The following is a 15,125-nucleotide window of genomic DNA, read 5'->3' as shown; positions in this document are numbered from 1 at the left end:
GTTTTTTAGTTTTCCCCGAAGGAGGGATTAGAGAGCGATTTTCTGATGACGTCACCGTGCAATGGGCAATAGACGTAGGAGAGGTGTACCGGTCTTTGCCACCCTAAAGAAAAATATTGTATGACATAAATCAAAAGACCTTTGATTTCTGTCAATACGTTAACGAAAGGTTCAATCCATGATCACCAGGAAAAATAAAAAAATAAATAACGGATCATTTGCACCAGTATTCATCACTTTTAATTTCGATTCCTGATTCGCCACCTATGTTGATTTATTATGGAGGGTGAATCAGGAACACCATGGCGAAACAAGGGTACAAAGGAGCAAACATTTTAAGGAAAATGATTTTTTTCATCTTGAAGCAATTTAGCAAACGCTAAACAATTGGCAACCATATATGTCGTAAAACGGGATGGGATTCGACTGGCTGCGTTTTCTACTATAACTTGTTTTTTCGGCTTAACAGTCATCAAAACGATTACGTTTGGACTACCTTATTATCTTCAATACGTTTCGGGTCTGGAAGTGGACCATCATCAGGGCTCGATATTAAATCAACAAATCAGCATGATTTGAAAAAAAGTGAAAAGGTGTTACTAGTACGAAAACTCTAGATTAGTATTTTGAATAACCTAGTCCAAATCCTCCAGACCGTTGGAAAAGCCAAACACAATCAGATCGATGCCCGTTGTGGAGAAGAAGCAACCTTTTTTCACTTTTTTTCAAAAATTATGCTGATTTGTTGATTAATATCGAGCCCTTCAGAAGGTCCACTCCCGGACCGAAACGTAGGCGAAGATAATAAAGTAGTCAACCGCAATCGTTTTAATGACTGTGGAAGCCGGAAAAAACAAGTTAGGGGTCATCCAAAAATGACGTCCATCATTTGGGGGAGGGGGGGAGGGTTCTATGAAAGTGGTGACAGTGCATATATTAGGTATTGGAAAAACCGTGACGCAGGAGGGAGAGGGGGGGGTCAAGAAATCCCAAAAAACGATACGTCATACTTGAATCTTCCCTTATAGTATACCGAAAAACGATATATAATCCGAGGTGGCAAATAACTGGTGCCATGGCGAATAAGGCCTTCTGCAAAATTGTAGAAGTGGCCGTTGAAACAAATTTAAAACAAAATTTTCGACGCAACTGCAACATTATAGCAACTTGCGCAAAAAGTCTCGGAATCTCTCTCATCACCTTTACCGCGCTACGCTACGCAAAAACCAAACGTTTCGCTCACTTCGCAAACGCCCCTTCAACTGGAACGAGGCGCGGCGCCGCTCGCTCATCTAGCGATCGTAACCGCCGACGTGAATCAGTTTACCGGAGCGAGCGGTACGAATCCGGACGTGGGTTTATCCCGATCGGGAGGCTATCCTACAACCTCCCTAGGTAGAACGGCCGGCGGGCGGCGGTGGTCTTGCGTTACTTCCACGGTTCAGAAAGTTTAAGCGTCATCCGCGTTTCGCATCCCCGGCGGGATAGAGCTCTTTTCCGCGATTTAGCTGACTTACGACCGGAAAGGTTCTCGCGTAAGGGCACAAATAGTGCACCGTCAGTGAAAATGAACGGATCGATTGATAATGGATAGTGATGTAATCCGGAGGCAACGTAGATTTCGATCAGCCTGAATAGAATATATCAATCACCGGAAGGAATCGAATGGTCAGAAGCGTTTTGCGACGCGGAAGCGCGCGCGTTCAGTTCTTCACTGTGCATTCGATTGACCCCCGTGTGCTTTAATCCCCGCTTTGAGTGTTTTTCGTTGGAAATTCGACGGGAAGTGGAGGTTTAAGTGTGTTGCAAAAGTGAAAAGGCAAGCTTTACACTACCAATCTACCGGAGAGGGTTGGGGTATCATCAATGCCCGAAAAATAGAAGCGTAAAAAGCGCAAAAAAACGAAACCAGAGCCAATACACAGCTTGTTTGAAAACCGGTAATAACGAAAAAAAAAAGTGATCATCAATTTTGCATCCACCATTCGAAAGATATGGTATTATAGTATCCTTTTATGAGTTTGAAAAATGTTTCTTCGAGAGAAACGACAGAAATAGGTATTTGAAATTGACATGAAGACATGACAAGACAAGAGATGAAAATGGCCCTAAATTGTTGGGATATTTTCATGTCTGCAAAAAAAACTTCGTGCATCATATATCATTCACAAACTATGGCCATCTGGGCCGCATGAAATTTGAGTTTTAAAGCATGGATGTATCCCAAAATTAATAACCGATTTAATTTCAATCAATTTCATAACGAAAGCTTATACGACAGGTTCACAATTTTAAACCATTTCCTACAATGAAATGTAGTGTGAAATTTCAATATAAGGTGTTAAAATACTATGGTTTTTAAACGTCGAATGTCATGACAATGAAAATTTGTTTTTTTTTTTCCTTAATAGAGTTAATTGATACAAGATAGTATATACGTGAGTCCTAGAATAAACCTTCCAAATATAACACTTAAACACAAACCATTGCTACCCATCAACTAAATCAATCAAAATCCACATGGATGATGCAAAGATTGTCATATCTTTTAAAATGTTTTAACGTAAATCTGATATTTTATTTGACTAAAACCTGAATGGTGAACGATGCACGGGTTTTTTTTTTTTTTGCAGACATGACAATATCCCTTGAGATAGGGACATCTCCAAATCCCTATTTCTATTGTTTTCCTCAATAAAACATTTGCAAATTAACGAAGGGAACACGATACCTTGTAGAATTGATGCTCATTTTTTCCATTAATAACGATTTCAGCCGCACCGTGAAAACGATACAGTTTAGTGAGTCAGCGAGATCCAAATAGGAAAAAGTGCGTGTTTGCTGAGTTTGATCGCGCTTGGAAGGTAAACCGCCGTTCGAATGATCCAATGTTTAATTGAAGAGCAGTTGTGCGAATGTTTTTTATGGTAGCTGACCATACGGAATGGGTGGGTGGCAAACTGAAGAGAAGTTGAATAAAATGTGAAAATTATCCATTTGCTGTAAAAAAAGTGCTAATATCATCAAGGAAAAAAATATATCGTTTGTTCGTGAAAAAGTTTGCCCAATTCGCATAAAAACAGAATCGGAAACGTGTGTGGTAGCATGCACTGTGGTAAAAGTTGCCGGAGTGCTGATAATTGGAAAAACAAAAGATAGAATTTTCCGTGTGGGGAGGTTTTTGGGGCAGATCACGCGAAAACATGTGTTGCGTGTGGATCAGTGGTGCGATTGACCATTGCAATTTTGGATTACGGTCACATGTCGAGCGCTGTGCGAAACGCGAGCAGGTTTCGAACATCAAGTAGGTGAGTGTGATGCAATGTCATCGGGGCATAGTAGGGGAACATTATTTAGGTGGAACTTGATTTATTCTATGAATTACATCAGCCTATTCGATCTTATGCTTGAGCATATAGGACCCAATATCTCTAAATTCAAATGCTGACAAAATTTAACCAACCATCCTTATATTTACCGTGAACTTTATAGATGAGAGATGCATAATGGGGCCGCACGGTCTGAATAGGGTGTACTTAAAGGTTTACGATCTGCAATGAATGCACTTGCAACTTTGGTTGGGGTTTTTTTTAACATAAAAAACTGCAATAATCATCAGACGACAATATAAAGGTTCTGGAAATCAGACAGTAATCTTCAAAGTTCCATCGTTTAGTTTGACATTATTTCTCCTGAAAACTGGTTTGTTCTTAATACTTCCGATATATGGCTTTCTAAGAAAAATAACAATATAGTTATTTATGCAATAAATTTCAATACGGTGAGATTCTTCACTTAACACTTCAGTCGCTCCGCGCTGTTGTATTTTGTAACAACACTAGTGAAAAAAAGCTCGCTTTTCGTTCACAACAGCGGCGTGGTGGGTCTGACGGTGGCAAACCGCGCGACGACTATTAACCAACAAAATGAACGAATAGTATTCACATATTATCGTGATGCATCTATATGAAATACCTACCATGACTTAAATGTTACAGATATTGTGATTGGATAAAACGTGAATTCCTGATATAAGTATTTGTTTGTACTGCATATAAGTATTTGTTTCAAGTTTAATCATCTCCCGACGAAAACTGCCAGGACACATAATGTTAAACAATAATTCAGTTTTCAGTAGAGTAAAGAGATAGAGATTTGGAAAACTATGGCTATTTAATATTTTTAGACTAAAAAAATGTAATTTTTGTCAAAGATCGCAGTAAGGCAGCACGTGCGAACAGATCTGTTTTAAAATTGATCAGTCATATATTTTATCGTCTCCGCAAATTACTAGATTCGGCTAGTGCAATTTTTTGAAAAAAAAAAACAAAAAGTATCTATAGGCTGACCAGTTTTTCGTTAAAGCCCAAGCAGAAGGTAAAGCTGCATCGAAGCTGGACCTCAAATTTATTGGGCAGCACGAGTCTGGAGAGCCGGACAAGCAAATCGAGCTGAGGCTTGATCGATTTGTCAACTCGCTGGTGGTAGACCAAACCACACACAACAAAAGTCGCATAACAGTTCACGATCAAAGTCGTTTATTTATACAAAAATGCATACAATTCTAATTTACATTTCGTTTCGTCGCCGTATAACTCGGTACAGCGTATGTAATTCGGATCAATCCATAGCAGTTGTCAAATCAACTTTGTTATAATAAATTAAATCGTATAAAGAGTGCGATCAGTTCGCATTAAAATCTACACTCCGCATTGCATGCTGTTTTTCATTATATAAATATGCACGTATATCGGTTTCCACTTTATACGTATAAGGCCTTTTCGTGACACTTACGTGAAAACTTTGTACATATAAGCATCGCATAAACGCAAAAGGTGATTTTGTTATTTGTACATTTTGATTGTCTGGGCAACGATGAGTTTTCAGTTTGAAACCGCTGTCATTCTCTAGATTTGTGCTCCTTAAGGGTTTGAGTTTCGGTTTGGTTTCATTCTCATCAAAAGAAATTGTTGCGTCACCGAAGTTTTTTTTTTCTCTTTTAGTTTGCATGCGTTCTGATTGCAATCAAGTTCAGGTTTTCTCGTCACCGGATGTGATATTTAGCTTTGTGCAATGAGCAGGCTCATTAAAGTAGCTTACAGCCGCTCAATCAAGGATGGATGATAAAATTTGGTGTGCTCGTTTCATGCTTTTATTTTAAATTAGTGTCCGGCAAAACTTTGGTCTTGCCATCAAGTAGGCTGTTGAAAACCGCCAATGAAACGTCGTACAAAATGACACTGCGTTCCATCACATATTTTTTTACTTTCCGTTCAATATCCTGAGCATTTTATATACACACAAACACTTGAGAATACATAACTATGAAAGTACTGATAGTTATTTTTGAACTGAGGTTTCATGAAATCGTATCACTTACCAAGGTGAATCCTGATCATGCAGTTATGATCCCTATCCCACTAACAAAAATCCTTCCCATGAAAACTATGGAGATGCAGCGGTGATCTCGGTCCTACCCAGAACAAACCAGAAATCGCATGAAAGTTCACGTTACAACTCGTTTATTCATACTAAATTACATCAAACCCGCGCAAAACACCGTGGATAAACTCGTCAGATTGTGAGTTTCCTCGCATAAAACTCTTCTTTTCTGAGCTCATTTGTACATTTTGTTTCGTCTCGTACACTCGTACAAAGTAAGTCGAATCAATTCGTAGCAGCTTTCAAATCAATATTTGTTATCATAAGTTAAGTCGCATGAATATTTATACACTCGCATTGCATGTTATTATTCATCACATAATATATGCACGCATATCGCTCCACTTTTGTACGAGAAGGCCTTTTCGCGACATTTTATAAGTGAAATTTTTGCAGAATATAAATCCTCCAGGTGATTTCGTTATACGTACATTTTGGTTATCTGGGTAGTAACAATGGATGTCACACTGGCATTCCTTCCTTCCCTGATGACCGTAAGCGACGTGGCCGGCGCCGTTATTGACTTTTTTGATGTTTGGAAATTCTCGAAACTGTACATTAAAGATGGAAAGTTACTCTCAAGCTACATTGCTTGGTTACTTGTGCAACTCGATTATTCTGGTCAATCACGGAGCTACGAATTGGTACGTCAGGCTTATGCGTTATGCCTTAAAAAAAATGTAATTTGGAAATGGAAATAGAAACGTGGTATTTGAGAGCGTTTCTAGGCCTAACATAAGCATGCTTTGCGGTGTATTAGTTTTGCATATATGCTTGGAAAATTTTTTCCTATAGTGGGGCAAAAGTTAGAAAAAAGCGGGGCGAAAGTTCAATTTATATACTATTTTACGGAAATAATTGCAAATTGCTTAAAATCTACATATTACCTTTAATTTAAGCGTGCGAAAAAAATTAAAGTTTTGCGAATAACTGCTATTTTTGGGTTTAATTAACCATGTGTTTGACAATTTTTTGATGAAAAAATTCGGCGAACTTAAGTTTATGGATGGTAAAGTATGCCTATCATAAAACTATCAATATTTTATGTTTCAGCCAGCAAACTTTTGCCCCTCACTAGATTCGAACTCCTGCTCTACATATGGGTGATAGTTTGTGTATGTGATTTTTAAAACTGTGATAACTAAAAATATTTTTGACACCAGTTCGATTTGATTGATTTTTTTTTTTCTAACAGGTTTCCTTTTATTCGATGAACATATTTTTTTCGCTGGATTTATCCAAATTTTGCAGGCATTTGCCGGAGCTGATATTTCAAGCAAATAAAATTGCTGAATTTTCAGTGGAAACCTGTGATTTTCCAGCATTCTGCATTGAAGTTGAGCATCTTGATTAACTAAATATATTAAATATATAGGCTTTACAAAATTTTGTTTATTGCAGTAAACAACAACATAGATAAGTGAGACATAACAGATAATTCATACTGTATTTTCTTACAAGACCCAAATATATTGAAAATTTATTACAAATAAAACATTAGTTTATTTGTACTATTTAATAAAATTGGGTTTTGTAAAAGAACATATTTTGCGCCAAATCGTATTCCGAGCTGGCAGCACCCTTTCAGATTTCAATGAAACTTTCTGAATGTTGGCTAAGTAAGCCACTTTGTATACTTAGTTTTTTTTTCAAAAATGTAACTCGACTATCATTGAAAAGGGTCAAACTTTTTAACCCGTTATTTTTCCCAACAATGTAATCGAAAATGGCATCTCCTACAAAAAAGTATTGCATAAATGACTTGTCTAAATTTCAAAATAAAAATATTGAAAAAAATAATTGGCCTACGTTGAAAAAAAAAATCAAAATTAAAAGACGATTTTAAAAAAATTGCCATCTTTATTGTTATTGAAATTTGTCTCATGATAGGTAAACGGGGTTGGTGGTCTAATGGCTACCGCTTCTGCTCCATATGCAGAAGGTCATGGGTTCAATCCCAGGCCCGTCCCTTTCCTCGTACTTTGTACATAGCCAAACCAACGAGCCTCTCTGCCACAAAAATTACCCCACCCCTTTACTCTTCCCGCATGAACTGGCGTAGACGCAGTTCATCATCAACACTCCTTCCCCTTCCCCTTATTGGTCTGCATTCTGACGTGGCAGGCAACAGCCTAAAAATAGAAGATCACCAGCACTTATACACTGAGGGTGTCTGTTAATCCCAAGCAGTCAACTGGTTGATTCCTTGTGTAAGTGCAGCTGATCTGGCCAATCAAGCTCAAGCTCAAAGCTCAATCAAATTTGTCTCATGATAGGTAAAATAAGGAAAGTAAATTCCAACAAAAACTTTTTTTGTCTTAAATGACTTAAACGATACTTAACAAGTGAATGTCACAAACATCTCAGAATTCTTAAAAGTTCAATAAGCGAGTCAATTTTGTCTTATCTCTTTACGCTATTTGATCAAGAATTTCTTAAAAGGAGGCTCACACCATCAAAGTATAATGTTTTTTTATGATGTTGTTTAATAATAAGGCAAAATTCAATACTGATGCACTGCCGTTTTACGCATATCTGTCTCGCGATGCATTAGGTTTACATACTATTACTATGCATAGAAATAATCCCCGTTGTAGTCGAATTCGTTCGTAGTTAGCGATGGTTTAACCACGAAATTAATGAAACGATGAGCATTTGTGAATGATGTCGTGGTTTTGGAACCGTGCAAATATCGATATTATCGGATCTGTTTTATCGAAACGATGACCGGGGGCTGTCCATTAATTACGTAAGACATTTTTGGAAGTTTTACAAGCCCCCCCTTCATTCGGTGATTTTTTCATCGATTTTTCTAGAACATCATCCAAGACTCCTGTTGAAACATGTTGGAATATTCAACCAGAAACTTTCTGGAGAGAACCCAGTATTAATTCCTGTTATTATTTTGGGTGAAATCTCTGGAGAAATCACTAGGATAATTCATAAAGCAGAAAGTTTTTGAGAAATATGAGAATAATTACTGTGGTGAATAAAAATCCGGACGGTACCAATATTCGGACACTCTTATTGTATTCATCAAATTAAATATGAAAACAAACAAAAAATGATAGTTATAATTTTGATTCATAGCTTTCAATATTGCTCTTCATTTTAATTCATAGTTTCATCTAGTAATCCTTTGCAATGATATATAAAAAATAAAAAACAAATAGGCAGCACCAGTCGGACGTCGTTTCTCCAAAGAATCAAATCCTAAAGTTAAATTTTTTCGAAACGAACGTCAGCCACTCTCGGCTTACGATGAAGCTACTAAAAAAATCAATTTTATATAGTAAGTCTGTGAAAAGTGTATGGAATAATAGTTATAAAGTGTAGTGCACGAAAAAGTGGGGAAAACATGTGCAAATAAGTAGATATTTGTGGTGTGAAAAAAAGGCTACCTTGCACGCTGTCCGGATTTATAGTCTAGTGATCATTAATCCGGACATACCGTAAAAACCTAATATTTATTGACCGTATGGAAAATATTTTAACGTTAATTGCTGCAAAAGTGTGTAATTAAATAACACAAAGTGAAAGTATTTACCAGACAATGGATTTACGCAAGAAAATTTTTTGATATTGTGTAAATCCAGTGAATTTAAAATGCAGGCTGTTTGCATGGGGTGCAGGTAAAATAATTGTAATTTTATTCAACATTTTTAATATTTTAATTAATATTTTGAAACACACAAATGCAATAAACTCTATTAATTGGGGATTTTAGACTCGAGTGATGTGCCTTAAATAAGTTTTTCATGTGTATTGTCAGCCAAAACGCTTCTGTCCGGATTTCGATTCGAAACCGTCCGGCTTTTCGGTGCATATATCCGTATTTAAGAACACGACATGCTTTTTTAATTTAACGTTGTTAATTTGTAGTTTTTGTCCCTAACTCAAAGTTTTGATGTGTACATATGTGAATAACTTGTACTAATTGTGACAGAAACATATCTAAAACAGCGTTTGAATTATCGGCGTCGCTTAAGTGTCCGGTATCTGCAAGCAAGGTACGAAAAAAAGATAACATTTTGGTTAACATAGAGATCTTTCATCAATAATAGAGACCAAGGTTTTTATAATGACAGGTTTACTGATCCAAGCAGTCAGTGGGTGCGTGTGTGGTAAGCTGCGGGGAAGGTGGAAGTGACAGCTGGCGAGTTGGCTAGCTGGCGGGTTTGTGTACACTGTTTTCACGCTACCGTTTCTATGAAGTTGTTAGATAATGTTTACTCCAACAAACATAAATACAGTGAAGTAAAAATTTTCTCCTGCATTCATAAAGTTTTTCGTCACGACTCAGAAAGACAAAGCATGGGCTGTTGTATGTTACAACAAATTTTGAAAGTTGGTGAGGAATTGCCTGTAATGTGTACCCCGTGAGTGTAAAAGGATCATTCTATAGCTGTTTGTGAAGCCTTGATAAGCGAACTTTGTCGAAGAATAGTTTTTATGATACGTTGTTTCAATGTAGTGTTAGTTCACAATCAAAACAAACTTGCCAAACTTATCATTTTGAAATAAATAGCAGAATAGAAAATCTGACACATTGGACTACCTTCCTTCTAGATACCTTGATAAAGACTTTTTAGAGACTTGTATAAAAAAACGACAAATTTTCTAAAAAGAAACCTGCTACCGGCCCTAGGTTTGTTATTCCTTTAATGATTAAACATAGATATATTCAATACGTCAATCGTGTTTATTTATTTATTTCGTCAAGCATAGGTAGACCAGAGAATATGATTATACTAGAGAAACGCGGAGAGGATTTTGACTTTGTTTATAAACAATATTTGCAATGACTATCAATAATTGAGGTCATTCAAACAATATTTTAGTGTGCGTATCATCCTATCAGTCGCCATGAGAAACCAAGCTTATCAATGACGTCACTTTCGTATCGCTTTTCACTAACACACTCCATCGTCTTTTTTGCGATACATCTCTTTGAGTCTCATTGAATTTGTTCGATTGGAACCACGTTTGACGGTTCAATTGGAACCTGTGGTTTCAGAATCCGCGCTTCTCTATGTATAAACAAATTCTCTGAGGTAGACTACATACAATAATTACAATACTTTCTTACATGCTATGGATTACTTCTATTGTTCTTTAGTTGTGTTTTAAGCTGCTCTTTGGACATAGTAATGCCAATGAATTCGCAATGTACATTATACTGACGCATCATACGGTTTATTGGTCCGTTTTGAGCATAATGCGTTCTGCATGATTTTTCTGAAAATAATTTTCTTGTTCTTAAATGCCGAGAGGGTGTGTAGAAGTTTAGTTGAGAAAGAAGTGCAGCAGAGTCTACACGGTTCGAAATAAAGTTGTTTATAAAGATAATCATTGCGAATTCCCGGCGTTGCTTAAGTGTTTCCAATTTGATGAGCATGCAGCGTGCATCATACGACGGAAGTGGCAGTACAGTCCAATTCAATTTCCGAAGGGCGTATAAAAGGAATTGCTTCTGTACTGATTCTATGCGTTCTTCGTGTACGGCATGATACGGGTTCCATACTAGGTGACAGTATTCCAGAATTGGTCTTACATATGTAGTATACAATAGTTTAATAGTATATGGTCTTGAAAATTGTTGCTGAACCTCTCAATGAAGCCAAGCATGCTGTTTGCTTTGTTTATTATGGAATTATAATGTTCTACAAAAGTGAGTTTAGAGTCTAGGATTACGCCCAAATCCCTTACAATTTTACACTTCTGCACTACTTGATTTCCTAAAAATACTTCAATTGGTGGTGTTACATATTTTCGACTAAATGCTATTGAATTACATTTTTTGATATTGAGCTGAAGTAAACTTTTTGGCACCAAGGTGAAGAATAAGTTAATGTCATTCTGGAATTCTTCTGCTTCGCTAGAATTACTACTTCCATGAAGAGCTTCATGTCGTCTGCATATATAAGAAATTTATTTTCTAAGTAAAAAGGAAATGTCGTTTACATACAAAATAAAAAGAAGTGGGCCTAAATGAGAACCTTGGGGTACTCCAGAGGTTACAGAAATGGGTGCTGATTAATTTATTTTGAAAGCGCACAATTTGTTTCCTATGTGATAGATATGACTGGATCCAACTCAAGAGTCCTGGCTCCATTCCTATTTTTTTTGCAATTTGAAGATTAATAATGGTATGTCGATTCGGTCAAATGCCTTACTACGTGTTCTACGTGCTGCCATTGTCCATTGCGTTGAGAATAAAAGATACAAATTCTAGCAGATTGGAAGATGTTGAGCCGCCTTTAAAGAAGCCATGCTGCCTACAAGTAATTAGGTTTTTTACTTGCTGGAAAATTTTGTCGTTTACGAGAGATTCGAAGAGTTTGGGAATACATGAGATAATGGCAATTCCGCGATAGTTCCGTACGTCAGATTTTGTACCTGATTTTTGAAAACAGGCACCAATATGAGGATTTCCAAGCTACTGGGAATTTTCCATTATTTAGAGACATGTTGAAAAAGGGCGTTCTAAGGGAAGGGTAAGTTCTTCTGAGAGATTTTTGAAGAACACGGGTGCAATGCCATCCGGTCCTGCTCCCTAGTTGCGTCCAGGTTTTTAGTGCCAATAAGATTTCTTGTTGTGGATAATTTTTCAAATAGATATACTATTAGAATTTCTGGGAAAAAAGAAAAGAAATTGCGGTCGCGGTCCTTCTTTCAGAGTAGGTGGTATACACTTCTTGGAAGAAATCTGCAAAAGAGGTTGCAGATATCGGAAGAGTTTTCACCTACGTTTCCGTCAAAATGCATTCGCGAAGGGAAATTGCTGACTTTTTAATTTTGTGTTTACATAATTAAAAAAGTTTTTTAGGACATGATTTTGACTTCGGATTCGCCCTTACGATTATATTCTTCATGTGCGGAGTTAATGGCTGAGTTGAGTTGGTTACATATGTCATTGATAATTTGGTAAGTTGGTGGCAGTATTTTCTTTTTTGTATAATTTATGCACTTTCTGTTTCTTGTTCTTTAGGTTTTCAGATGTGGGCTAAACCACACCTGGTAATTTGTTATTTTGTATACGTCTTTTTCTTCTTATTGGCACAGTTTCATTAATTATTTGTTGATAATTGAAATGGAAACATGTCTACTTCGGTGTCGACATTTCCTTCAATACTTATGATATGTTTGCCAATTAAATTGTACATAGTCTATACGTTTGGCTTCTTTTGTATTTTGCTTTATTGTATTCGGCACTTCCTCGTACTCCCAGTCCGCTGGGGAGAGAAGTTTTATGTATGAATATTGAGTATTCAATTGCTGTGTGAAATACTTCAGTTTTCCATAGAGGTGATATTGATGTATACACACAGAAATCTCAAGTGCAATTTGTAAATAAGAGGGTCCAAGTAAGAATTTTGCTGGTTTTTTACGTGATTATTGATTTAGGCCAAAATATGATGTTTTGTCGAATAAAAATTGTAAAGTATCTGTCTTCGCCTACGACTGGAGTAAAAAAAGTTAATTCATTTTCATTGTCTGCAATGAAGTCGGCATTGCGTTGGTTGAAGTCGCATAAATATGCAGTTTTACTTCAGGTTCCATATTCCGGTGTTTTGGTATGTCGTTAAAATTTGATACTCGAAGGGATCATCACTGACCATGCAAGCTCGCTGACCAGCGTTTCTATAGCAGAGCAAGCCGGTTTTTTTTTTCGAATTGAAACATAATTTTCGCGTAAATACTGAGTTTTGATGAAAAAATCCTTAGTTGTGAAAATATTCAATCATAAATTACAGCCTCAAAATAATTTTCCTGAATGTGATCGAAAATTCCAGGTTTTATCTAGGTTGAAAAATATATCCGGACAGTCTAGTGAAATTCATATATTTTAATGGTTAAATATCTGTATTAACGAAACAATATCATTCCTACGATGAATTTTAACAACCATTGTCGATTGTAACGTTTAAATAACATCAAGTTTAGCCTTGTTAAATACAAAAACAAAAACTCAGTTTTACTCTGACTGCGTTTGTTTCGAAAATTTTCTGAAACCGGGAGAATTCTATGCACTAAACTATCGTAATTTAGCGATGGCATTAGGCATTTGTTACGTAATAATTGAATGTGATTCATGGTTTTGTTGTGATTTGTCCGGCTACTGATTCGTGTGGTTCTGAATCCGAACAAAGTACTCAAGCATCAAATTTAACAAGTTTTAACAACTGAAACAGCATTATAATTACTAGAAAAGCATGAAGGAATGTTTAAAAGTGATATTATTGTGATTCTGAAAATTGGAGACTTACAAATGAGTGCAAATTATTGGTCATTAATGGGGTAACGATGCGCACATCATATTATCTTTTGTAGTCTTCAAAAGCTGTTCCAGGAGCCTATAATAAATGAGCAGCAATACTTATCACAAATCCTTGAATTTATGTCTCGTAACATCAAGGTAAGTTTCATTTTTTATGGTTTTATATGAAATACAGTTGTATTGATTTGAATGTCCGGATTTTGATGCATCGATGTCCGGATTTTGATTCAAGTGTCCGGATTTGTGAACACGACATGGTCCAGAATTAATACGCTTTTTCACAATATTCTCATAAAATTCATTGTAAATTTTGTGTAAATTATCAAGTTCCACCCTAACAATTATCGTTTTTATTACTAATTCATGAACGAATACTGACTACCCAATTGCCTACAGGCATTTGAATAATGAATATCTGTATCACATTAGGCGTCCGGGTATTGATGCAGCACGGTATCATTGGTTTTTGTTTATTCCAATATGTATTTCGATGTCAATAAAACTACAAATGCTCGATTGCCACGGGTAGCTTAGACTTAAATCAGTGGAAAATTTCCGGTAGTTTTGCTCTAGATTTTCCAAGGAATCTAATTTTTTTCTTGCAACGCGTAATACATAGGAAGTACAACATATCTCTCCAATAACTTTCTTTACTAGAGAAGTCCTTGGCGTAGTTGGCTACACGTTTACTCTAATGAGCGGTATGGTCATGGGTTCGGTTCCAGCCCAACCTAACATAAAACCACTCAGTTGCTCAATGATCCACAGTATTGAGCCATAATGGAGCTCCCACATCAATCCTCAACTGTGGTCTGAGAACGACTAAGGCAGCCATTCCTGCACACATTTCTAAATAAACGGCAAAACAAACTAGGCATCGAACAATGGACTACCTATGGCTCGGTAAAATAGACAGGCAACAACAACTACATCAGCTGCTACAAATAACAAGTCATTAAGTAATTCAGTCCAGTGATGCTTAAAGAGGACGAGTGGCTAGCCAATTAAAGTTAACAAAAAAAAAAAACTTTCTATTGTAAAACTAACAAATATATGGCAGTTTTAGAGCCAAATCGAAAGCTTATAAAATTTTAGACCGGATTTTCACATAAATTTCACGGATTTATGGATTCTCACAAGATGTTGTACATATTTGTCGCAGAATCTTAGAATCGAAAAATGGGCAAGGCTCTCACAAAAAAATTCTTACCGAATTTTGAGCAGGACAGACTTGTTCAGATTCCAGAACGGGAATTAAGTAAAATAAGCTTTGGTGGGATTCTGTTGGACAATTTTAACATAATCCTGCGCAAAATTTTCGCAAAAGCCTAGACTGTATTCAGAAACAGGGGACCAGAATGATCAAATACATAATACTAGATGAAAGTAGACAAAATCCGAT

At 36.5% G+C, this 15,125-nt stretch overlaps 1 protein-coding gene and 1 long non-coding RNA gene across 2 annotated transcripts in view; both read left to right on the top strand.

Annotated features, from left to right (window-relative positions):
- The first annotated feature begins 1,333 nt into the window (after positions 1-1,333).
- LOC110677889 lies at positions 1,334-3,071 on the top strand. The gene is made up of 2 exons (XR_002501260.1): positions 1,334-1,997; positions 2,776-3,071. It is a non-coding gene; the product is annotated as an uncharacterized LOC110677889 (long non-coding RNA).
- Positions 3,072-3,235: 164 nt separating this feature from the next.
- LOC5566567 (A disintegrin and metalloproteinase with thrombospondin motifs 12) overlaps positions 3,236-15,125 on the top strand; it is a gene marked incomplete at its 5' end in the record, with an annotated part of 109,827 nt that continues 97,937 nt past the window's right edge. Inside the window, one exon of the mRNA XM_021848901.1 lies at positions 3,236-3,305. Within this exon, the coding sequence (XP_021704593.1) occupies positions 3,236-3,305 (70 nt within the window). The remainder of the gene's footprint in view (positions 3,306-15,125) is intronic.

Source organism: Aedes aegypti, chromosome 3 (assembly GCF_002204515.2).
Source record: "Aedes aegypti strain LVP_AGWG chromosome 3, AaegL5.0 Primary Assembly, whole genome shotgun sequence".
In the NCBI taxonomy this organism is placed as follows: Eukaryota; Metazoa; Arthropoda; class Insecta; order Diptera; family Culicidae; genus Aedes; species Aedes aegypti.
The sequence above is the reverse complement of the archived record's forward strand: the minus strand, read 5'-3'. Positions and strand labels throughout refer to the sequence as shown.